Source organism: Rhinolophus sinicus, chromosome 16, assembly GCF_057876585.1.
Source record: "Rhinolophus sinicus isolate RSI-liver-muscle chromosome 16, RSI-T2T, whole genome shotgun sequence".
In the NCBI taxonomy this organism is placed as follows: Eukaryota; Metazoa; Chordata; class Mammalia; order Chiroptera; family Rhinolophidae; genus Rhinolophus; species Rhinolophus sinicus.
This window is the reverse complement of record NC_142516.1, coordinates 192,168,344-192,194,361: the sequence shown is the minus strand read 5'-3', so window position 1 is coordinate 192,194,361 and position 26,018 is coordinate 192,168,344. Positions and strand designations below refer to the sequence as shown.

General features: G+C 54.3%; 1 protein-coding gene across 9 annotated transcripts in view; it reads left to right on the top strand.

Moving 5' to 3' along the window:
• Window positions 1-25,797, top strand: part of KBTBD11 (kelch repeat and BTB domain containing 11) — a 31,832-nt gene extending 6,035 nt beyond the window's left edge. For 4 of the 9 annotated variants that reach the window (XM_074329280.2, XM_074329276.2, XM_074329279.2 and 1 more), the window contains exon 2: window positions 18,883-25,797. In XM_074329280.2, the coding sequence (XP_074185381.2) occupies window positions 19,711-21,633 (1,923 nt within the window). In that variant the 5' untranslated portion in view covers window positions 18,883-19,710 and the 3' untranslated portion in view covers window positions 21,634-25,797. The other 5 variants (XM_074329277.2, XM_074329281.2, XM_074329278.2 and 2 more) reach the window with 5 other exon arrangements.
• Window positions 25,798-26,018: the final 221 nt, after the last annotated feature.

Sequence of the window (26,018 nt, the reverse complement as noted above, 5' to 3'; positions counted from 1 at the left end):
GGTGCCCGAGGGCCACGCTCCCTCCCAAGGCCCTGGGAGGGTCTTCCTGCCTCTTCCCACTGCTGCCATTGGCCGGTATCCGCGGTGTCCCTGGCCTGTGGTGGCTCTCTGCCCTGTGTGTCCCCATCTCCACGTGGCCCCTTTGTGCGTGTCTGTGCCTGACTCTCCTTCTTATAAGGGCCCTGGCCACTCAGGAGGAGGGCCTTCCTTAATGCCCTCACTTTAACTTGACCATCTTTGTAAGAAGCGCCAGGTAAGAACCTTTGAATTGGGTTAAGCAGAGTGTACCGTGTGATGGAGGGTCCTCATTTATTTACACACCTGAGGATTCGCTATGGAGACCATATGTCGGGATGACGTGAAAGCTTCCATGGTTCTGCAGTTGCTAGTTCATCAGCAGTGACACGTGGCTCAGTGGACACGTTTTGATTTGGGCTTTTGACTTATTTAACCTGGCCCATCCCCAGAGCCCGTGCTAATATTCTTTGTTGCGTGACCGTAGGGTGATTTAGAACCGATTTATTTGACAATAGATGTGTCCTGGCCACAGGGCCCCCCTCTGGCGTGGTGGGAAAGGCCTCCTGCTCCAGGGTCCCTCCCGGGGTCCTTCCTGCGTCCCTCGGGTGTCTTCTGCTGCTGGGTGCCGGGGGGCTGGACTGCAGCATCCCGGCCCTGCTGTTTTCTGTGCCCGAGTTATTTAGGGCAAGCTCACAGAGGTCCCGAGTGAGAGTTTTGCCAGATGACATCGAGAGCAGGACTCACCCCCTGTTGCAAGACGAGCGCCCACTGCCGCCACCAACCTCAGCATAACTCACTGCGCCCTTGAAACCCAAAAATTAACCTTTAACGCTCAGCACGACATTTTCGGAATGGGGTGGAAATCAGTGTGGTAGCATGAGGCTGTGAGGTGCCCCAGGACACCGGTTTTATCTTTACCACGTGCAGCCTGGTTTCTGTGCTCACAAGCGTCTTGATTTGCTCTCAGGCACGACCACTCTTTCACTGTGAAGACAGCCTTTCCTGGGGCATGTGAACAGGACTTGGGTTAGACAGGACCAGGATTCCTTCGCCACCTTGTGGGCCATGACAGTTACCATCAGCGTCTGACGTGTGTCTCCTCTGCGACGGGAGCAGGCCCCCACCACTTCCTGGAGTCACGTGTGTGTTAGAGTGAGTGTGTGTGTGTGTGTCTATATGTAGGTATTTTGCAGCACTATATGCACTCGTATAGATATACTATATAGCTTTACGGGAAATCATTTAATTGCAGGTACCTTGTTTCCTGGAAAATACCCGGTCTTGTATTAAGTTTTGCTTCAAAAGACGCAGTAGGGCTTATGTTCATGGATGTCATCCTGAAAATCATGCTAGGGCTTATTTTCTGGTTAGGTCTTATTTTTGGGGAAACACGGTAACTTGCTCTAATATCATGAACACATGATAGTAATTTAAAAACTACTCAACTTTTAGTTCTTTTCCGAAAGCAGGTTTGTTAGGATCAACACTAGTAAACTTACCGGCTATTCAGTGATGGTGGATTTGCTCACTGACGAGAACACATTGCCTGCGGGAGCTCGTGGGCCCCTGAATGAAAGTGCTGCCACCGATGGGCCCGCGCGGTCCCGGGTGGGCCGTGGAATAGGACACCGTGGGACGAGCATTCAGTCTGGGAGGCTCCAGCCGTTCACTGACCCCACAATGACTGAGCTGGGCCCATGACATCGTGGCGCTGGCCCCGGGCTCAGGGTTAGGAGGTGCATCTCTGTTGTCGTCTTCACTCAGGGCCCCGGAGCGGGATCTTCGCTCAGGGCCCGGGAGCAGGATCTAGAACCCGGCACTGCACGCAGTACTTGCAGTGACCCGGCTGGCACATGGTGCGCACGTGCGCAATACTTTGGAGCGTAGGAGCTCCCCATTTTCTGAGCATGGGGCGGCGGGCACTGGCTTGTAAGGCACTCGGGAACCCTGGGACGTGAGGACAGAACCGCAGGATATTTCAGCAGCAACCGTAGAAGAAGAAACGTGCATCCAGTTCACCGGTGCTTGTGGGAGGAGCTGCGTGGGGCGAGGCCAGTGGAACTGGGGGGGGGGGGGGGCCCGTCTGTGGAGAAGACCGCTTTGCTTTTACACACAGCGACAGGATTTTTAAATGAAATGGTGAATATTCTTCCAACGCCAACACAGAAATTCCAATTAATTTTTCATGCCAAGAAACTCAGACTACTTTGAAGCTATTGGATCAGTTCTTGACAGCTACTGGAGTTTCGGCGCCTGTTTTTGGAAGGCAGGCGGAGCGTGTGAACTCAGACCGGCTCTTAAACACTTCGGGGGGAAATGGTCTGGTATCTGGTATTAGCACAGGAGGAAAACAATAGCTAGTGTCCTAAAGGGCCCAGGACAAGGGAGTGACTGACCAGCCACCTCACTGTTCCGCGTCTGACGCAGACCTGGGAGCACCGAGGGAGACCGCACAGCAGGGGGATGGCGACAGACTCTCAGGTGACAAGCTGAGTCATCCGCCCTAGGGCTGAGGTCCATTGCCCTAAGTGCAGGGCACGCACCCTCTCGGCTACTCGCCATGGGGAGGGACCCCCAAGTCCCCGTTTTACAGAAGTGGACGGTGGGGTACAGAGAGCTCGTGTCTTGCCCAGAACTCACAAGACTTGGCACTTGGTGACACTGGTGTTTGAAACCCTATCTGTCCACGTCCAAAGCTGGCTGGCTCCATGGCTCCCGCAGCTTCCAAACGGGATCAGAGTCCCTGGGCCCCAGACCTGGTCACTGGACGCCAGCATTCTGGGTGGACACAACTGTCCCAGAACCATCCCATGAGCTTCGTTATGTTTTCCAGGCACAATTTTGCTCGGTGACACCTTTGTACACGTCTTCGAGGCTACCTCGCATGATGAGCCACTTCCCAAGCAGGGGAAATTGAAATAGTGAGATATCACTCTTGGGGTCCTCCCGAATTAGATGTTCTTTAATGCTTAGGAGAGGACCTCGTCCTCAGCATTTTCACCCAGGCTGTTTCAGGGCCCCAGAGGTGTCTGTGGCTCCTGCGAACTCCTCCTCAGATGACAGGGTGGTCCTCTGCAGTCCCCACTGACGTACTGGGGCCACAGTGCCCTTTAAAAATGACCTCTGCATCGGAGAGCCCCCGGGTTTCCATACTGCTCCTACCAGGTGGCGTAGGGGTTAAGTTCAGGCGTTCAGGTTTTCACTGTCAGAAAATCTTTATTGAGAGCCTAGTCCACACCAAGCATTGTGAGACCCAGTGGGAAGCAAAGTTAACTGCGATGTGTTCCCAGACCTGCGGAAGCGTGCGGCATGGTAGGGACCGACAGGCCAGGGCTTGAGTGGCAACCGCACCTAGGATGGGGGAGGTTCACCCGCAGAGGTGGGTGGGGAAGCCAGATGAAGGCTGAAGCTGTGGGTCGGCTTAGCCTTGCTCTTGAAAAGGATGGGGGATAGGGGTGGGAGCGGCTGGAGGCATCGCTGGGCAAATGAATTTAAACTCCACTCCAGACACCCCAAAGTCGGTGCTGTAGGGTGCGCACTGGTAACGTAAACAGATGCACTGAAAAGGTCCCAGGAGGTTTAGAAATATTTTTTGGAGTAAAATGAACAAAACAAAAATGGGGCATGATGGAAAGTCTTTCAGCCCCCAAAAGGCCTGTTCCGGCTGCTGGGCTTAACTGGTAATGTCAGTGGGTGCATGTACATTGCAGCAGTCCGATCAGCTTCTGCTTCTTTAATCCCAGCTTGACGTGATGTCGTCTGCTCAGCAACTGATTGAAATGTCCTTAAGGGTGCTCCCAGGGAACGAGCTCTGGCACATGACTTATGTAACCGCCAAAGACACTCAAGAGCAAAATTTTAAGAAAAGAAAAACGTCAAGAATAGGCCCCCTGTGCCTATGTAAACCTATTATCATTATTTTGTACAAAAACCTTTCAAAACCCCCTCTACAGTCAGGGGTCCTGTCTTAATTAGAACCAAAATGGCAGGAAGCAGCTCCGAGATGTGCCCTTAGCCACCTGTAGGTCTTCGGAGAGCCTGCTCCTAGTCACCCGAGGTTCGAGCTTTGAGGTTCCTGGTCGCCTGGCTCTGTGCGCGCAGGAGGGAGCTGGAGGCGAGGAGGCCACATTTCTAGAAGGAGAACAAGCTCCAACGTTTCATCCATTTCAGTGTTCTGAGCGTTTTCCTTTTTTATTCTGGAATCTATACGTACTGTTGTCGGCAATAGGTTTTAACCACTGACTATGTCAACAATGCACCCTCCCTAATTTTACCAAAATATATGAACACTCAGTTCCATATGTCACGGTTTCGTAGGGGATGGAGGTGGGTGCAGGACACAGGAACATCGCCTTGGGCAGGGAACCTTCCGTTTCCCGGCGGGGGTGGGGGGTGGGAGTTCACACGCACTGCTCACGAGGGGACCAGGGTCTGGCTGGCACTGCGCGCCCCTCCTGGGGGGCCTTCGTGAGCACAGGTAACTCACCCCATTTCTACCGAGACTTGGGTGCTTTGGGGAAGGTTCAGCGAGCGCAGGGCGCGGGCGGGCCGGACCCCACCCTCCCCGCGGACCCGGACCGCGGCCGCGCCGGCGCGCTCCAGCCCGGAGCCGCCCCCTGCGCTCCGCCCCCGCAGCGCAGCCTCACGCTCCTCGGAACGGCCGGGTCTCCACGGACGCGGGTGAGTGCGGGGTCCGCTGCCAACCCCCGGCGGGCGGGGGAGTGCGCTTCCTGGGGACCCGGGCGCAGGGGGCGCTCCCCGCCGGCCTTGCCCCCCCCACACAGCCCCCCGAGAACCCCGGGCGCGCTCCCGGGCGCGGGAAGATGCTCGGGACCCGCGGGAGCTCGCACAGGTGCGCGGACGGCGCCGCCCCGCCCCGGGAGCTCGCACAGGTGCCGGGAGAAGGCCCACGCACGCGCGCCAGAGATCACTGCGAGGGTCCGCATCCCGGGCTCGGGTGGGCGCCGGGGTGGAGGGCGACGCGCAGAGCGGCGAGGTAGGGGTGGGCCCCGAGGGGGAAGGCCGCGGCGTGACGCCCCCGGAGGCGGAGGACAAGGGAAGCGCGTTCGGGAGGTGGTGCCCGGAGGGGGAGGGGGGGGGCTCTGATCTGGGCCTGGCGGCGGGGGGTGGGTGGACCTTCTTCCGGGCCGCACGCGTGGAGGTGGGGGCCGACCCACAGGCAGTCCCCAGCGGCTCCTGCAGGAAGCGGGGGACGACCGCCGCGCAGGACACAGTCCTGGGCCGCCCGAAAGTCCGCGGCCACCAGCCGGTCCCGCCTCCAATCGGGCGTCCGCGCGCCCAGTCCGAGCCCGGCCGGGGAGGAGCCGCCCCGCGGCCCGGCGGAGCGGCCTTGGGGAGGCGGCCCCGGCGCTGTGGCCACGTTTTAGATTGGCGGGGCCGGACTGTTCCCTCCTAACGAGGGGCTGGCCCCGGCCGGTGTTCTGTCCCGCTCGGTTTCCGAGCTGCCGGGGACCATCTCGAGGCCACAGGAAGCGGGGTGGGGGGAGGTTCGTCACGGACCTGGGACCCGGGGGACCAGAGGAACGTGTTGGAGTTTGTGCGGAGGCCGGGCTCAGCGCGATTGGCACCTCGGTGGTCCTCCGCCCCCGGCCGCCGGGCTCCCTCTCCCCCGCCCCGCCTGTTGCCGCCCGGGATTGCTCGGGGGTCCTGGTAGGGGGGTCTGGGCTCCTGCAAGTCCAGCGCTGTTTTCACGGAGCCTTCGCCCTGCTGACGGGTCAGTAGCCCATCGCTATGCTGTGGAGCGTGCGCGCACGTGCCTGCCATCACGGCGGGACGGGATGGGGGTGGGGGCCAGGAAAAGGAGCTGCGTTGAAACAGCCTGCGTGTGACTAGCTCAGACTTCGAGATTCTGGGGTGCAGTTAAATTCACTTCTCCAGCGACGCCCCCACCCCGCACCCCCATGCAGGGACCCCATCCTCCTGTGTCTGTGCGGGGCTTCCGCAGGGGTCCCTCACCCAGGGTGAGGGCTCCCAGAACATTAAATGAGAAAGGGTTTTTAAAAATTCCTTAGGTTGCTGCAGAGCCGTCTTCTCTGTGTCCACCCCCAACCCCGCACAACTATTCTAAGGGAAAAGAAAAAGAAAACACCGCTGTAATAAGAGGCTCTCTTTCTGCTCCACCCACTACAGGCACGTGAAGGTCAGATTTTAATTTCCTGCCAGTCCCCTCTAGCGTCGTGTCAGGCGATGAAGAGTTCACTCTGTTCCTGCCTGTGTAGGCGCCGCCTCTGTGTCTCATTAAACAGCAGTCACTCAGCCTCTAATTAGACGCCCCTGATGGACGTGCCCTCCCAGCTGGTGGTGTCCAGGTATTGGGGTGCCCCTCTCCGGGGTGCGCTTCCAACAGAAGCAACTTCTGTTGATTGCCATCCAATTTGCTCCAGGAATAGTAGCCCAGGATCTGCAAATTCATGGTAATTGGCTTTCCAACTCCCTCTTCTGGTCATAACTAAGCAAAAACTTCAATGAGATAAAAAGTGTTTTGAGCTTTTAATGTTAATTGCAAGGCAATTATTAGAATGCACAGAATGGAAAATAGTTAAAAGGTTTCGCTTGCAGTATGTAAGGCAGTCCTGGGCCCGGGAGGAGGCAAAGGAGAGTTACATGTGCATTTTAGATGAGGAGGAAAGGCGTTGCAGGGGTCATGGCTGCATGAGATGAGCTCATCCTGCCTTGCTGTTCACGTGGGCACGGCCCCACCTTGACCCGCAGAGCATTTGCCTGTTACTGGGAGAATGGAAGAATCAGGAAATTGCTTCATCTTTCCACACAGCCCCCGCAGCTTCTGATCTGCTTTCCACCCATTCCAGTAAGAGAAGCAGCATTGGCAATGGGGAAGCAAGGGGTCTCTTTTCAGCCTAAAGTACACTTTGGGCGTCTTTGTCCCTGTACCAAATCAGAGGCTCTCCACGCTGTGAACGCCCCCACCTGGCATCATATTTAGTTGTTTTCTAAATGCCAGCAGCATAAATTGCTCAGTAATAATAGCTTTGCAGGAAGCTAGAATGACTTAGGCAGCTGCAGTGCCACTGAGCCTGCAAGCATCTCAGGCTTTGGCCTGAGGGGTGGTCGCTTTCAGCTCAGGAACCAGCCCTGTCATTTAAAAGCACTTCTTCCCCTGGTGACTCACGGGGAGGTCTGTCCTTCTCTGGGGTTTAAGGGATTACTGTCTCCATCGTGGCCTTGATTTAGGTTTTTCTCTTGAAATTATTGTAATTATGCTAAAATCATAGGCTTGGTACCCGCACATGTTTACAAGATCATTGAGAATGAGCACTGACTTTTGGAATAAAATAAAAACTTCCAGGAGCTTACATTTTGCCAACAACCCAGCTCCTGCTAGAAAAGATATTAAAATAAAATGAACAATGCCTTGGAAAGTGAAGCCACTGCGTGTCTTGGGCAGTGTTTGATGGATTAAAAATTAATTTCCTTCTTTCACAAATATTTATCGAATGACTACCACGGGTCAGGCAAAGTTCCAGGTGCTGGGGGTGCAATGGCTAGTAAAACAGACCCACTCCCCAACCCCTTCAGCTCAAATTCTAAGAAGGGGAAAGGCATTAAAATAGAATTACGTTCGTGCCTGTGTGCTAACAGACTGAGACACGTGCTCTGAAAGAATGGAAACACCGTGAGAGCGTTTGACAGATGAAATAGAGACGAAGGATGAGAGGAGAGGCAGAGCAGGCCGGTGCGGGGAGGTCAGCAGATCAGGTGCAAGGACCTGTGGTGAGGAGCAGAGCGCAGGGCAGACCTGAAGGAGCACTCAGTGCGGGGAGGTCAGCAGGTCAGGTGCAAGGACCTGTGGTGAGGAGCAGAGCGCAGGGCAGACCTGAAGGAGCACTCAGTGCGGGGAGGTCAGCAGATCAGGTGCAAGGACCTGTGGTGAGGAGCAGAGCGCAGGGCAGACCTGAAGGAGCACTCAGTGCGGGGAGGTCAGCAGATCAGGTGCAAGGACCTGTGGTGAGGAGCAGAGCGCAGGGCAGACCTGAAGGAGCACTCGTAATCTGTGACTTCACAATTTGTGTTCCTGCTTAATTGTGGTGTTTGCTGTATGTAGATCGATGGACCTTTACACTTGAGGGCTTGATGATGTAGGATGTGCATTAATTTTACAGAACTGAGATCTACAGAATCATAAAGGGAAATAAATCACTAGATAAGATGATGTAGATGAAATGTTTTCTAAGCGGATAACTACTGTGAGAGGCTATTGTTACTATTTTTTGAAAGTCTCAGAGCCGTGGGGGGCCTTTGGCTGTGCGGCAACATGGATCTGTGGCCTTGCACCACCATTGTTGCTCACTGTCATGACTGCAGAAGTCTCCCATGTGGGGTTTGCACGTCACTTTTGTCGCCTCTATCAGTTGCTCATACAGGAGTAGAGTAGCATTTACCAGGCTTCTTCCGCTGGATGCCGAGAGCACCTGTTGCCGTGGGGTGCGGACCTGGCCTCAGCATGGGTACCAGGCTTCTTGCTCCAGGACGCGTGACGCTGCCACAGTCTACCCCGCACACCTAGTGGCTGCCATAGGCCGAGTGTCTGCGTCCCCCAAATTCATGTTGAAAACCAACTCCCAACGTGATAGATTAGGAGGTGGGGCCCTTGGGAGGTGAGCAGGTCATGAGGGTGGGACCCTCATGACGGCATTAGTGTTCTTATGAGAGACCCCACAGAGAGCCCTGGCCCCTCCACTGTGTGAGGACACAGAGAGAAGGTGGCTATCTGTGACCCAGGAGGAAAAACCTCACCAGACACTGACCGGCTGACACCTTGATCCAGGACCTCCAGCCTCCAGAAGCGTAAGAAGTACATGGTGGTTGTTTGTAAGCCACCCAGCCTATGGCGTTTTTGTTATAGCACCTGAACGAGCAAAGACAGTGGCTTAAAACAAGAACATTTGCTTTGCCTACAGTTCTGCTATCTGAGCAGGGCTTGGGGGGACAGCTCACCTCTGTGCCTCTGAGCACCATGTGGGGTAGTGTGAGAGCCGAGAGCTGGTGTCACCTGCAGGCTCCTCTCAGGTCCAGGCTGGGCGGGGCCCCTGGAGCATCTCTGTCTCTCTGGGTCCCCTTCGTGCAGCTTCGGTGCAGCCAGACTTCTTCCCTGTTGAGTCCTGGTTGCTAACGGCGGTGCCCCGAGGAAATGCATCCCGGTGAAAGCCGCACCCTTTGCTAACCAGTCCTAGCCGTCCCATTGCAGAAGTGGCACTGCAACCACAGGCCTGCTGGGCTTCAGGGGGTGGGGACATGGGCCCTATCTCCCAGGGTGGCCGTCATGCTGAACGGGCCATCCAGGGGCCATTTCTGGGTACAGGCGGCCCCAGTTAGCCTCTGCCTGCTGAGTTCACATCCCTGCCATGTACACAGGGTCCCCGGATCCCATCCTGTGTGTCCTTCTTGGGCTCCGAGTCCAGGTATGAATGACCCATGGGCACTGGTACTTGAGTACATCTTGGGCACTTTCTTCTGGGCGTTCACCAAAGGGATAAGCTACCCACCCAGATGCCCACACAGTGACGAGTGGCACAGGGAGACTGCCACAGACCCGTGTGATAGAGCCAGCAGGATGCTGTATTACACACAGAGATGGGGAGATGCGTGTTACACAGTTGCCTCACGCAGGGGTGGAGCTGGTGAGTCTGAAGACACGAGGGCTGGGGACCCAGTGAAGAGCCGGTACTGCAGCCGGAGTCTGAAGACAGAGTCTCTCTTCCTTGAGGGGGTAGGGGGGGGGTCTGTGGTGTCTTCAACTGATTGGACGTGGCCCACCATAATATGGAGAATAATCGGGTTTGCTCCAAGCCCAGGCATTTAAATGTTAACCTCATCCAAAAAGTATCCTCACGACAACACAGATTGATGTTTGAGCAGGCATCTGGGTGCCGCGGCCCAGCCATGTTGATGTATGAAGTGAAGCATGGTGCCCCCATTCAGAAAGGGGCGGTGGGAGGTACAGAGCGGCCCTGGCCCAGGGCAGCCCCGAAATGCAGTCCGGCCCAAGTGGGCAGTTCCTTGAAAGCGCTCTGTTCTAGTCCCTGGGCGTGACTCTTGCTTAGGGACTGCAGCCCACACCTGCCTGGTAAGGACGTGCTGGGGACAACTCATCAGAACAGAAGATCAAGCTGTGTTGTGATTCTGGGCAGAGACAAGGGAGGCCTGGCAGACACGCGTCACTGCCTGGCTTTATTGCCTCAGCTGCCTTGTGCACTCAGCAAGTTTCCACGTCTTCACGGAATTGCAGACACTGGACACTGCGGGGACGTGCTGTCCACTGCCACACAGGCGTCACAGCCTGCCCGAGCTCTGGCTTGGGCGACTTACTGTGGTGTTTGCCAAGGTGGGAGCCATGTTTCCCCAAATCATCATCTTTGTGAGAGGAAGTGTCTTCTGTCATCCTGATGTCACCGCAGCCATTCACTTCACACCCACGTTTGAGGGGCAAATGCCCAGAAGTCAGTCTGCTGGCAGCTGCATGTGCCGACCGTGTGGAGTCGGAGGCTCAGAGACCACAGACGGCAAACAGCAGCTCAGTCTCCTTGGACTCAATCTTGAGACAAAGGTCTAGACACTTGGTTTTTGCACCCACGCCCACACGGCTGCCGGTGCCAGGTCCTTCCTCACGTGCCACGCCTGACTCGCATCTCACATATTCTGTTGCTGTCCTTGGTTTGAGGACAGGCCACCGTGAGCCGAGTTTGGCTAAGTTCTGTGAGCCTCCCGCCCGGCACTTCTGCGGGCATCCTACATCTGAGCTGCGACGCAGGCACAGCGCAGGAGGAAGAACGGGGTGTGTTCATTACGTCTCAACCAAACCAAAACCACAGGAATTGGAGAGAAGGGTTTCCCCCTTATTTTTAATGTATACCAATAACGAAAAATAAGCAGATGAGATTAATAGAAAAGGCACAGGTTCTAACCCAACTGTCAGTGACTCGTGTGTGATTGCGGACGTGTCTCTCTTAAAATCAAGAGTTTAGAACTTTAAAAGTTATAAAATGTGGGTTTTTATTTAAATTTCCTGCATTTCCATGTGACTGGAACTTTAAACAGTGGATATATTAGTCAGTTACTCCAGCAGTGAGAGTACAGTAACTGAAGAGTTACTTTGGTACCTAGAGATTCATTATTTATGTTTAAGATTGTATGGCTTCCAATAGTTAGAGAAGTAGGCCGGATTGACTAATGATAAATACTGGTAGCTATGTAAACATGTGCAATACCACTTTAAGCTGTGAATTGTGAATATTTCAAACACCATAAACAATGTAATAATGAGATAGTCATGCATCCAAATAAGCTTTAATACACGTTATCATTTGCCATTTATGCTTTAAATGGTGCTGACCCCGGAGCGCCCATGTCCCTTGCCTTCCTCCAGCAGTAACCACTGCACAGAATTCACACCTCCCCTTTTCACATAGCCATATACAATATGTAGCAATTTTTCATGTTTAAAATATGTGGAAACGGTATTATGATATCTTTCTGCAAACTGCAAACCTTCAAAAATTCAAAATTGTGTTTTGAAATGTATTCACATTGTTCCACATGGATCTAATTGGTTCATATTACCGTGCATGGCCATTTTGGCAGCGATAGCAAGATGGGCCTAAAAGCAGCTTAGTCCGTTCTTTTTGTACCCAAGGACACGAGGCAGTCCTTCCAGAACACAAGGCTGATGACCCCGTGCCCTGCCACTCCTTTACAAGGCGTCAGTGGAGTCCCTGTGGGACTGTGGGGCGGCCCCACCCAGGGACTCCACCCTGAGCCCCACACGCCCTTCCAGTTTCTGGAACTCGTAGAGCTTGTTCCCACTCCAGGACCTTTGTCCGCTCTGCTCCCCCACCGCCCTCATCTGGCTAACCCTCCTCTCTGGTGTCGGCACACACATTCCTGTCTCACAGGTCGTATGACCCCAGGGCCTCATTTGTTTCCTACAGCACTTAGCAGGTGTGATTTCTGTGTCTGCTTCCTCGCCACTTCCCAGCACACTTCCTGGTATGTGTAGCTGGTCAGTACCTACCACTCAGTACATGAGCGAGTGCATAGCTTTCATTATCAACATTGACACATCAATGGGACTCTCACAGATGGGACAGTTGTGAACAGTGGTGGCGTGTATTTCGCCCAGGTTCTCTCATTTCTGACACCAGCTTCCCATCATTGGACGACATTCAGCTTTGATTCCTGTGGATGCACAAAACATGTATTTTAAAAAGGTGAAGTTTACCCACACATTGCTCAGAATTGGATGTTAGAGCTAGAAGTTTCAGGACACTAGTGCACTCACGTACCTCTTTGCAGAGACTCAGTGATTCTGGGGCGCTCGTAGTGTTCACACTATGTTTGCCTACAGCTATAATTCCTGAATTTTGAGCCACAAGAAAAGGCAAATGCTTTTGTTTTGGAATAGTTCAGACTATCCTGTGTTTGCACCCAAAGGCACCCCAGAAAGCCAGAGCGTAATTTGCACGCATGTAACCTGGAGAATCTCTTTGGAGTGAAGGCACAGATTTGTTCCCATTTATTTCCGTCCTTTGAAGGCTCTGATTGCAGCACGCAGGCTGTGTGGTGACTGGCAGTGAGGCAGGTGCTAATCTTTCTGACTGATCTTGCCTTAGACGGGTCTGAATGCATAGGCTTCCTCAAGTGCAGCTGGGGTGGCTCTCAGGGTCCCCTCTACTTCCAAATATAGCCACTTGAGGCATGTGTTCCATCACCGGGAGAATCCTCCCGTGAATCACAGAGCTGTAACGCTGCATCTCAGAACTCTTGAATTGAAAAAATCCACCATCTGTGAGGGAAGCGTGACCATAAATGTGTTTAACAGGTTTCATGGCCTCGTCGTGCAGCGGGAGTCATGTAAGTCTAGTCGTAATCAGTAAGGACTGTTTCAAGTCCTCCACGTAGCTGGCGCCTGGCCATGGCAGAGGGAGCAGGCAGACAGCGTCACAGGGGCCACCGCCTGGCACAGCACCGTGAGGCCCACCGCAGAGCCCACAGCAGGTCCGCACGGCCTGGGACCTCGGGCTGTAGTCCAGGTTCCACCAAACATGCCGAATTCCCAACCCGCGGGAGTGGCCCTGTGTGGCACGGCCAGCCAGTTAGGGAACCACAGAGGAGCCTCGTGGGGTCTGGGGCCACCTGGTGAGCCCTGCAGGGCTGGGAAGAGACAGGAAACCGCACTTTGGTTTTGGTCGGTTGGCAGTTTTGTTTGTTTTGAGATGGGAACTTAGCATTTCTGGGCATCAAGCAGTTTCTTGTCTGTTGAATCACGAGCATGATAATTCCTCTGCTTGTCCTCAGGGTGAAGCATGAGGGTGAAATGGGACGTGTCCTTGGAGGCGCCAGGGCGCATGTGGGCATCTGTGCAGGGGTGCCCATGCCATCCTGTTGGGGCACTCCTGTGCTCTGGGGGCGCCATGTTCTCACTGCACAAATGAGGGCGCCTTACAGACACCTCCAGGGCCACCCAGGGAGGCGGGATTTGTTTTCAGTGAGAATCAGGGGATCCCCACGGACCACAGCCACGCTCACAAGCACTTACGCTGGATGTGGAATGGGTGAGCCCGTGGCTCAGGGCCCGTCAGGCTGGCCGTGCTGTCTCCTCCCAGGCCCCTGGTCTGCTTTGTGTGGCTGTCTTCTCTTGTTCTGCAGTCCAGCTGCCCCTTGATTCCCGCTCAGTCACCTGTGGCCAAGCCCTTTGTCTGCTTCAGCCTGAGGCTGATGGGTCACTGCAGCAAGGGGACCCGGCCTGAGGCCACGCTCTCCTGGACCAAGCTCTGGGAGCATCGGGTGTTTGCTGGGCTGGGCCCCGAGCCTCCCTATAGTTTGAAACCCATGACGTTCTATGATTATACATTTATCTGAGAAAATACAGATGCCCGGCAGTTACACTAACGGTAATACAACCTGTCGCCACTCCGACATGCAGAGGGAACCCAGCCCTTTTAAAGAACTTGTTTTGCGAGTGACACATTTCCTGATAACACCTAATGCGTGTCATCCTTTATATCGCTTAAGGACTTGCTTTTATGTGGTGTTTTAATCTGGGTATTTTCAGGACTTTTCTAGTTTCCCAGGCGAACATTCATTCATTCACTCACTCATTCACTCACTCACTCACTCACTCATCAATCAAGTCTCTCCTGATGGCCTTGCAGACCCATCCCTGTGCCAAGGGAACAGGCCTTGCTGTGAATTTCACATTCTCATGGAAAGGAGGACACCTGCATACAAGGAGTGACCCTGCCTGTGCTAAGAGAAGACGGGCTGTGCACACAGCCGGGGCGTGAGGGGGGCTCCTGGCGACGAAGTGTGGAGCTGGGCGTGAAGGGTGACAGGGTTCCGGCGGAGGACAGAGCTGGCTGTGGGGAGGAGAACTGCAGTGGCCGCGGCTCTGGACATAAAGGCACACACGGTTACACAGCATTTGCTAGGGGAGTGACAGCACTTCTGTCCCCTGCGGTCACACAGGCGTTTCGGGCAGCATGGACGGGTGAGGCTGGAGGGGACCTGGGGACAGATGGCTCAGTGCTTTCTTTAGCAGTTCGGGAATTTGGACTTGAAGAAAAGCTGTTACATAGAATCTCTTCTTAGGGAAATGCTCAGTAATTTTACTTCTTCCAATTAAGTCCTGCCAGAAGATGTACCCCGGTTACCCCTAAATTCCTCTCCAGAGGTGTCAAGCGGGTGCTGGCAGAGCCTGGAGGACCTGGGAGGAGCCTCCGTGCCCAGCACGCCCACCCCGCACCTGCTTCCTTCGCAGGACCTGGGAGCATCCAGAGGCACTAGGATTCGCTGACAGGATGCTCTGGGGACACTGTGTGGGCCTCAGTCACCCAAGGCCTGGATGCAGCGGACGTCAAGTCCTTGGGTCAGAGCTGGTGAGGGCAGGAACTTGCAGAGGCTGCAGCTGCATTTCTGGCTCTGCCACTTACTATTATATGTTAAAAAGGATCCATCGTGGTCTGCTGGGACAGACTAATTAGTGTCACTTGATCTATAGAAGGACATCCGCTAGTCACTTAATTATTCAACAAACTGTGCTACTTACCAGAGTCCTGCCCACCCTGCACTGCCCAGAACATATGGGAGCCTCTCGTGCACAGCATCTACTTGCTTGACACGTGTGGATACCCTGCGGCCAGCCCTGCGTGCACACCACTTTCACACCTTCTGAGACTCTGCTCAGCCTCTCATGCGTGGTGCTCAGACCGCAGTTAACGGGATGCAGGTTGACATGAAACAACAAGCAGAAGGATGCTTCGTGTGCGCTCGGGCCTGTGGGGCCTGGCTCACACCGTCTTGCCGGTCCTCCGAGAGCTACACTGCGGACGTGGGGAGAGCTGAGGGAGCACCTGTCGGCTGTGAGGGAGCCACCAGCTTCCTGGGCATCATTGCTTCGGCGCACGCGTGTGACGGCAGCCGGCAGCCTGGCCGGCCCCTCTCCCACCTGCCCTCCGCCGCTCCCTCCCACGGGCCGGAAACTGCCCACTCATTTAAAATGGGCCCGAAGGATAAACAGTCTTCAAAAACATTTGTGTGAACAGCTGAAGCAAAGCAATACATTGTAGGATCAAATAGGAATCCTAAGGCTCCGCCTACAAGTTTGTAAGCCTATTTTTCTTGTATTTGAGGTTTTGTTGACCTCACAATTCATAGGGTACTTACTGAGTGTAGGGCGTCTTCCTCGCGCTGTAGGAAGCACTGAGTGAGCATTGCACAGGTGCTGTTTGTTCTCAGGGACCCCAACATCTAATGGGGTGCGGTCCGGAGACAGGTATGAAAAAATCACGAGGCATGACGTGGAAGACACCGAAAAGGAATTCCTTGGAAGCAGTACACACTGCAGAGTTTTACATAAACTTTCTAAGTCTATTAACAATTTTTAAAAAATTAAGCTGACTATAATTATTTGAAAGGAAGTTTCTTTTTAGCAATGTGTATTATTACAATGAAGCAAATTTGATTTTAAATAAGCTAATACCCACATTAAATACATAAACTAAGGTCCACATTAGGAATCACACAATCTAATTTTTAAATGTCATATTAATAGTAAAATAATTGATGGAAAAACTCAAAAATTTCTGCTTAGGTATTTTTCTAAGGTCAAGAAGAAATTTATATTCTTCTGGGGGGAACGCTACATACCGTTTTCCCGAAAGTAAGACCTAGCCGGATCATCAGCTCTAATGCATCTTTTGGAGCAAAAATTAATATAAGACCCGGTCTTATAGTAAAGTAAGACCTGTGCAAGGTTTTCTCAAGGCCGCTGCAGGGTCAGTTTTGTCACGGTCACCAGGGTGGCCCTCTGCACAGAACCCTCACGGGGCCTCCCAGTGGAACCCAGATTCTAGAACCAACCACACAATGGCTGAGAAGTTCCTTCAGAGATCCCTGACTTTAATCCAAAGAAATGTGACACTGACTGTCTCAGAGGCTGTTAACACGCAAAATAGGCTGACTTCTCCCCATGGGTTTTAAGGCAAAATCACAATAATGGGTCATCCTGGGGGGGGGTTGGTTCACACCATTTGAAAAGATGGGGGCCCTTCTGCTGAGTGGCCCCATTTGTCCTGTGGAATCTGACGTCTGTTCTGCAGGGTGGGGGAGGGTCTCAGCAGCCGGACACTTGTGATGCTGTGGGACCATCTCTCAGAAAGCTGCCCTGTAGCTTCATAGGGGAGGGGCTGCCGGGGCAGCCTGTGCTAGTGGCATTCAGCATCACTGCCGCCTGGCATCACCGTGGCGGACGGTCTCCTAACACACCTGACAGCATTCGTGTGTGGGGCATCATCTTGGCTGACTGACTGGATGGTGAGCAGGACTCCTGCCGGGGAGGTGTTGGTGAGTGGATGGTGAGAGGCTGCATGGCCGTGACACGGCTGGGATCCTGGCTCTGTCAGTGTGCCCTGTGGTGGGGACGTGGCTGGGTGGACCACTGACTGCGTTGGGCCTGTTTGTCTCATCCTGGAGCTGGGGCCCCCACTTCATTGTAATGGCAACAACATACGTAGTAGCCGGGTTCTTTCAGGCTTTAGAGCAACAGTCCCAAACTCCCGCTTTTGTGTCCTAGCCCCTGCCTTGCCTTCCCGCCTGTGGTGACGGAAGCTCATCTTAGGGCTGAGGCTCCTGCACATTCTAGTGAGAGTCACGCCAAAGAACTGGGATTGTGGGAACCCTTTCCCAGGCCAAAAAAAGGAAAAACGGTGTTTTCTGAGCTCTAAGGTCTGTGTTGTACAGAAGTGTGAAAAGGAGGAGCCAGATGAGAGCCGGTCCTCTGACTCGACTGCAGGCAGTAAGGCTCGTATGTGTTTGGGGTCAGATGGGTCAGTGTGTCTCAGACTTTGCCTAACGCCTTGACTGGCACCGCTGACTGAAAAAGCATCTCTCGGGTCCTTGGGGAAATGCCCGTGAACTTGCTGATACAATCTCTGCAGGCTTCCAGCTCGTCATCACATTCCGTCTCCATGGGCTGGAGTCCTTTTCCATGCCAGTGGACACAGCGCCACCAGGAAGCAGGAGGGGACAGAGGTGGCATCACACTGCTGCCGGCACAGCTGAATAAACAGCCCTGTTCTGTCTGCTTAGCACCCCTCCGCCCCCCGCCCCCTGCGGCCCTGGGGCAGAGCTCAGATTACTCTCAACATCTCACCCTGCATCCTAGGACAGTGCTCGCACATCCGGATATGCCAGAAAGTTACTGTCACATGTGTCGGGGACGGGGGTGGTGGTGGGGGAGAAAATTGAATGGCTTGAATCTCCAACTCTACAACTTGAAGACACTTCTGGGAATAGTGGGAATGCATTTTAGTAAGTGACAGGAAGTGCAGGGCAAGCAGATAAATACACAGGTGCACACGCACTCTCAACCCTGAGCACTTACAGGGACTGGGTGACAGTATGAAGTGTGGTAAGTAGAGGATCAGAGATGTTGAGGTTAAGCGTCATTCTAGGACATCTGAGAGGCAAGCACATGCTGTATAACAACCGTCAGCCTGAGGTGTGTCGGGGTGTTTCTTGTCCTCAAACTCTTCTTCAGAGGCTGGAATACAATGCAGTCCCCTCACATCCACTCTAAGACCGCTAAGCCCCCCTTTCAGGCTAGGGAGGCTTCTTGAGGTTTTGCCAATTTAGGACAGATGCTTCATTATTTTATAATTCATCTGCAGTGCTCACATCTGCCTTCCAGGGATTTCTGTTTTTGTTTCATTGGCTTTTCTTTAGCTGCACGTGGGCTTTTTGGAGAGTTGCTTTTCTGAGGTCTTCCAGACCCTGACTCCAAGAATTCCAACAGTTCAAACAGGCATCGGAGTGGGAACCTCAGGCCACCTGCACAGACGTGTCCTCAGCACCTGTCTCCAAATACTTGTTGTAACTGAATTGGAAATATTTGACTGGTTGAGAGTGCAGGAAACCGGCCACACGTTAACAAAACTAGCTGCCATGCTTTCTCCCTAAAAATTGTTAATTTTACATATGGTACATTTCAACGGGTTGAAAATAGTAAACTGTTGATATTTAACTGTTTTCGGCCCACAAACCCACAGTGTCACACGGTTGAGCCCACTGTCCTCAAGGCCCATTGCCCGAAGTGAGTTTACTGTCAATAGGTCTCAAAATCAGGGGAGGAAGAGCAAGAGGCACTTTTAAAATCCCTCATTTATACTGTATATTCGATAACTGAACTGTCCAGCAGGAAAAGCCAGTCCCCCGCCCCCTGAGTCTGACTTCTGTGGCCTGAAGGTCAGCAGAGGGAAGTGTGGCGGATGCCACTGACACAGCCCTGAGAAAAACAAACTCAAACACCCTCTCTCTTTCTCCCACAAACAGGAACAAGGAGAGCGTGGCGGGATGATACGGAAACATGTTCCAGCAAAGGAAGTCGCACGGAGAGGCTCCTGACTGATAAGTGGGGGAGGCCTTTGTGATGCGTGCAGTGCAGTGACTGTTTTTCCAACGCCCACCTGGCAAGTGAGGTATGGACTCGCCCCCAGGTGGATGGCGAGGACACAGCCGCCTCCGGAGGGCTGCTGATGCCGGACCGCACACGTACTCTGCGCTTGCCTAACGCTGAATGACAAGTGGGAGTCACAAGAGAAAGAAAGCTTCCTGGGCTGGATCTTTAAAAACAAAACAAACAGTTTAAAATCAAGGTTACAAAGTTTGACACCAGTCTCAGATCTGTTGGTTTTCGGGGGCAGTGATGTGATGGAATGTCAAATAATAAAGACTGACTCAGAAAGCGAGGGCGAGCCCTCGTTTGTCAGCTGCGCCTGACAGCCAGTCCTGCAGAGAAGGAACCATAGGTGAGCAGGGCCATGGCCGCAGGACTGTCCTGTATCTGACTGCAGCATCCTGCCCGAGCCGCACAGACTTTGGCACATGGCGAGCCAAGGTAATGTTACCAGGTTCACAGGTTCCTCGGAGAGCGCATCTGGAGCCACACACCCTCTTTGCGGGAGAAGAGAGTCGGAGGGGCGACAGGGGCGCGGCGTGTGAGCAAAAGCCAGCGTGTGGACACAAGTGAAATCTGATCGCGCGCCAGGAAGAGTGTGAGGCCCAAAGCCCCAGAGGAACCTCGACCTTGAGCGGCCCGGGGTCATGGTGGTCTGCTGAGCCGGAGGCGGGGCGCGCGCGGCCGCGAGAGGCAGCGCTGCCATGGAGAACCCGGTGGCCCCCTGCGTCCTCTACCCGGGGGACGACTGTGGCCGCAGCCCCGAGCCCGGGGGCGCCTTTGCGCAGGGAGCGTGCGGCCAGGCAGGGGCCCGCGGCGGCGCGCCGGAGGCTCCGGGAGAGGGCAGCCTGCAGACGCCGGATGCGGCCGTGGGGGAGGGCGCCGCGTCCCCGGCGCAGACACCCTGCAGCCTCAGCGCGTCCCTGTGCTTCAGCTCTGGGGACGACTCCCCGCCGCAGTCCCGTGCCTCCTCCGTGGAGGGCGCAGCGGCCTCCCCGCCCTCGTGTCGCAACGGCCAACGGGTGGTGGAGAAGCAGTGGGAGGTCGGCAGCGCGGGCGCCGCCTCCCCCGATGAGCCCGCGTTCCCGGAAGAACCCGCGTCCCCCGAGGAGTCCGGGGACTCCGCGCCTCTTCCTCCCGGCGTCGGGCCGGCGCACGGGGAGCCCGACCTGGTTATCGAGGTATCCGGCCGCCGGCTGCGGGCGCACAAGGCGGTGCTGGCGGCGCGCAGCGACTACTTCCGCGCGCGCGCATCGCGGGACGTGCTGCGGGTGACGGGTGTGGGCTGGGCGGCGCTGCGGCTGCTGCTGGCCTACGCGTACAGCGGGCGCATGGCGGGCGTGCGGCCCGACAACGTGGCCGAGGTGGTGGCCGGCGCGCGCCGCCTGCAGCTGCCGTGCGCCGCGCAGCGCGCCACCGACGCCGTGGCGCCGCAGCTGAGCCTGGCCAACTGCCTGGAGGTGCTGAGCGCGGCCAAGCGGCAGCGGCTGGCCGAGCTGCGCGACGCCGCCTACCGCTTCATGAGCGACCACTACCTGGAGGTGCTGCGCGAGCCCGCCGTGTTCGGGCGCCTGTCGGGCGCTGAGCGCGACCTGCTGCTGCGCCGCCGCCTGCGCGCTGGCCGGGCCCGCCTGCTGGCCGCCGTGCTGGGGCCGGCGGGGGAGCGCGCGGGCAGTCGCCCGCAGAGCCCGTCGGGGGACGCGGAGGGCCGCGGCGAAGCCGCCGTCTACTGCTGGCACGAGGCGGCGGGCGAGTGGCGCGAGCTGACGCGGCTGCCCGAGGGCGCGCCGGCGCGGGGCTGCGCCCTGTGCGTGCTCTACAACTACCTCTTCGTGGCCGGCGGCGTGGCGCCCGCGGGCCCCGACGGCCGCGCGCGCCCCTCGGACCAGGTCTTCTGCTACAACCCGGCCACCGACCGCTGGAGCACCGTGCGGCCGCTGCGCCAGGCGCGTTCCCAGCTGCAGCTGCTGGCCCTGGACGGCCACCTGTATGCCGTGGGCGGTGAGTGCCTGCTCAGCGTGGAGCGCTACGACCCACGCGCCGACCGCTGGGCTGCCGTGGCCCCGCTGCCCCGGGGCGCCTTCGCCGTGGCGCATGAGGCCACCACCTGCAACGGCGAGATCTACGTGTCGGGGGGCTCTCTCTTCTACCGCCTGCTCAAGTACGATCCGCGGCGCGACGAGTGGCAGGAGTGTCCATGCAGCAGCAGCCGCGAGCGCTCGGCTGACATGGTGGCGCTGGACGGCTTCATCTACCGCTTTGACCTGAGCGGGGGCCGCGGCGACGCACAGGCGGCGGGGCCAGCGGGCGGGGTCAGCGTGTTCCGCTACCACTGCCTGGCCAAGCAGTGGAGCCGCTGCGCCTCGCACCTGCGGCCCCCGGGCGCGCCGTCCGGCCTGCAGCCCTTCCGCTGCGCGGCGCTGGACGGCAGCATCTACTGCGTGAGCCGCGCGGGCACCTGGCGCTTCGTGCCCCCGCAGGACGGCGAGCCCGGCGCGGACTCGAGCCCGGGTGGCAGCTTCGAGCCTGAGTCGCTGGGCGCCCCTTTGGACGTTCGGGGTGCGCTGTTTCCCTTCGTGCTCAACCTGCCCGAGAAACCGGACAAAGGCGAGGAGGGCGCTGCGTAGGGCGGGCTGGGGTCACCTGGGCGTCTCCCTCGGCAGCCCTGGGTCCGGGAAGGCCTCTTGGGCCGAGGTTTCCCCTGGGAAGAGGGGGCGAAGGGAGTGGAGGAGGGGAGAGTCGTGGGGTAAGCCGCTGGCTACCAGCTCATTTAAACGTTTGGAAGTTAGAAGCTTGTTGCGGGGCCCCCAAGACTTTTTGCAATGCTGTTTAAGGTCCGCTTCCCTCTTGCGCGTTCCTTTTGCTTCGCTTTGCTTAATGGGGTCATGTGTAAGATGTAGGGCAGTGCAAATAGGTAGCCTTACAGGTAAGACACAGGATACCCGAAGGAGAAGGAAATGGCGTCAAAAGATGATACTTCAGGGTGGGTGGGCGGACCAGGGTGCACTCGGTGCACTGTTGTGTATTCACGATGTACCTAAGCTGTATTCACGGCCCAGGGTTTGTGGGGGGTTCCCACGATGTACCAGGGGTACACTGGCGCCCGAGTGGAGTGGACAGGCGGCCAGACTTGGGATTTTGGGGTACCTTTGCTTACAGCACCATGAGGAGGGAACGTAAAGTAGGCCCACGTGAACTCTGTTAGCAGAACCACTGAAAACAGGCCCACGTGTTTTGGCTTGTGGTTTAAAATGACCCTCAAACAAAGATCTTAAACTCTTTCTAACTTAGTTAAAAAATTCTTGCCACCATGTGCTTAAGTTTTGGTTGGCTCAACTCCACATGTAATCAGCATTCACAGGAAAACCTTTGATTACCAATATCTCCTGTCCAGTAAGCTTTGGCGTGTTCCCTCTGCCATCCCACCGGCACCACAGGTGAGGTCAAACCCCCACACCCTGGAAGAGCAGCTCCAGCTCACTGTTCAAATGAAATGGGTTTAACATTTTCAAGTTAAAGTATGGTAATAATTACATTCATGTTACAGTAATGATTTAGTAGTATTTGCATTTTAAAGCTTGGGTGAGTAAATGTGTACCAAAGGGCTTGTCTTGGAGAGGAAAAGCTGACTGCTAAGGGTGCTTGTCCATGTTACCCCTCGATAGCCATGAAATACGCTCAACCACTCTCATTTTATCATGGACTCAACAAGGTTAAAATCATTTCTTTTAGACAGTTCTGAAGACAAACACGCAGGAACCTTTTGAACCCACAACTTAGGATGTTTTAAATATGTGTTACGTGGTTCTGATGAGGGGAACTCAATTTGGAAAACACCATTCTAAGAACACGAAGCAGAGTGACAGTGAGCACTGAGGGGAAATAACATGTACAAATGGCAGGTTAGTAGGTAAGCCACAGTTTGTAAATTGTGAATTCCAAAATACCATAATAGAATTAACATGAAACTCACTACTTTGGTAGGGCACAAGGATTAAAAACAAATCAGTTCATCCTTCCTCACTTGTTACAACATTTTACTTTTCAAATATGTACAGTTAGTGTGTGGAACAGAGTCCCAGAGAGCAGTTTCCAGGCTCTCGGCCTCACGTGGGAAGGTGCTGGCTCGGGTAGTAGATGGCCAGCAACTGTTACCCATTAGCCAGTGGTCACTGATATAACTGCCGTGGCTGAGCTAGCAAGCACGGATTGCAGTTAGCAGGTGAGGTTGGTTGGCAGAGAAGCGGACGGCAGGTTGTGAATTGTGTGGCTCCTGCTTCCTATGTCTCTAAACCAGCCGCCAGCGAGACTATAGTGGTGTGACACCCCTATCTATGGCTCCGTGGGTGTTCCTTTTTGGCCTCACCATATCCTGCGTTCTTATGTGGAGAGCGGGAGCAGACACCCTGCATGACAGGATTTCCTATTTATTTATAGTCCAAGGATAAAATAAGTGCTCATAAACAAGACAGCTGATTTGGATTCTGAATGCAGTCCAGTGTTTGATCATAAGAGGAAGAGTCCATGTTGAAAGTTACCGGAACGTAGTCAGATGAAATCCTGTGTAGATTACTTACTGATACTTACTTGTGAATCCAGTGGTAGAAGTTATGTCTCTGTAGCAAGCAGTGGGTAAATGGGACATAGGTTAGGCTTTTTAAAGAGTCTGTGGTTGGTTGTGAAAGTAATCAGCTAAGTCTGTTTAGAAATGATCAGCTTGACTCTTGCGCATGTGCCAGAGAAATGGAATTACTTATGGTTTCAGTTAGAGGGGTCAGGGTGACTTGTGCGCTTGCTCACAAGCTCAGCAGGTATCTTGGCAGCTGGGTGATCAGCTTAGGAAAGAAGAACAGACCCCTAGTGCCTGACTGTGTCGGCTGTTTATAGGACTGTGCTAGAAACGGTGGTAAGAAGAAAAGTTAGCGCGAAAGGAAACAAACGATGCTCTTTTTAAAGCAATGGACGCTTCATAGCGCTGTACACATTTGTCTGGAATTTTGCTATTTAGTCTAAAACTTTTATATGAAGTGGAACCAGGCTAATATTTTTATTCTTTAAATATCAGACTATAAAATGTTATCACTGTGACTTAACTTGAGAAATCATGCCTTTGATGTTTACCATTTAAAAACAAAACGCTGACATTGGGCTTCCAGAGCCAAGTCGCTCCCACAGAGGTGCCGGGTGTCAGAAGTGGGCAGCCACACAGTGACGTGCCCAGGTGGACTTTTCACATATTATTTTGTGATTAATTTGATAAAGGAGTGCCTGCACTAGACATAGCATTGCTTTCTGTGGCCTCAGAGTCCCAGGGATTTGTCAAGTGAAATACACGAGGACACCTAAAGGGTCAACGAAAGGATATAGAACATTGTATGTCATATTTCCAACTAGTAGCATCACGTAAAGCAAAGACTAGAGGACCCAGCAGGCCATGAGGACCAGTTGTCTTGCTTTTGGGGGCAGTCCCTGGGGCATGGGACCACAGGCTCACAGCAGTTAAAGGAACGGGAGAGCCACCCGCTCCAAGATAGTTAACTGGAGGCAGCTGGAGGGGAGGGGAGCCTTGCCTCTGGCAGTATCCTTAGTCTGTATCCAACGCTCTTTTGAAAAACGGTGCAGAGCGACTTCTGCTGTTTGGTCAGTTGTCACATGAAGCTAATGTATTTAGGACGTCCATCCATGATTCTCATGCAAGGGGACGAGATCCAGGACTGGGATCCAGGACAGCGTGGCATTTTCGTTTGTTGGCAAGCAGTGACTTGTAGTGTCAGTCAAGGTTCAAGTGGAAGCCAAGGGAATGGGTTTCATACGTTTTTGTTTTCTTCCTGTTTTTATTCCTGGTCTTGGGAACAACCCCAGTGCTGCTGCTGACTCGACGCTTTACGGAGCTGCGTTTGGAACTCGGTGATTTGATTTCCGAGTCTGTGGCGACACCTGTTTCTTTTCCTTTAGGAGACTGTATGCTGCAAAATTCCTGTGCTACTTGGTTGCAACTTTTACCTGTATGAGCTTTACTACAAATACTTAAGAAAATGAATCGTAAATACTTAAAGAAAATGAATCGTTGGCTCCATTTCTGTTAATTTCTCCTGTCACTTTGGTAATTCTGGTGGCAGCGGTCTAATGTGCTGGTCTCTTGGGTAACTTCCTGTACAAGATTCTGAGATGGGCCGTTTCTGCAGTCCTCCGCTGCTTGCTGGAGCCGAGGTGGTTTCAGGACGCCGTCAGTGGTAACAGCTCGGTGCAGTGACTATGGCACAGTGCTGTCTTATGTTCGGTCTTGTTTAGGCACTTCGCTGGGTTACAGAATGTTTTATTTTAGCATTTAAAAAAAAAATCAATGTTCGTAATTTCCCTTTTCGTCTGCAATGTTATTCATGAGAAGATAATAAGAGATGAAAATGGAAATGTGCCTGTGCGTTAGTGGCGCCTGAATATACGTCGGTAGCAGTGTCCTGTAAACTCCTGCACACCCAGGAAGGTGCCTGGGCCACGCAGCGCCAGCTCTCGGCAGGTGCTTTCAACGTGCTTAATGACTTGGTTTGAGATGAACTAAAGTCAAAGGCTGATGTGTTCTCATGTGAGATTAAGTCCTCCAAAGCTTTCCAAAGCTCTAAACATACTTATTACCAGTAAACCAACCTGGTCAGGCGCGGCTCAGGCGCTCATGCTGTTGTACAACCAGTGTACTTATCAACGCTTCAGTTTTTCCATCCTGGGCACAGATGCTGTCAGACTTGTGTGTATGTCCGTTTATGCCGAGATAAAATAAATCATTGGAAAATAAATCCCGTGCTCCTGAAATCTGTATCGCCATTGTTGTCTTTTCCATAGCAGCAGCAGCAGCACACCAGCTGAGGGGTCCTCTCGTGAGAGGTGGGCTCACCTGGGGGGCTGGGGAGGGTCTAGCCTACCTGCTGGCCGGGGTCTCCCTGTCTGTCCCTGAGGGCCCTTCCAGCGACAAGTTCCGAGTCAGGGGTCTCTGAATACTTCCTAGGTGGTCTTGATG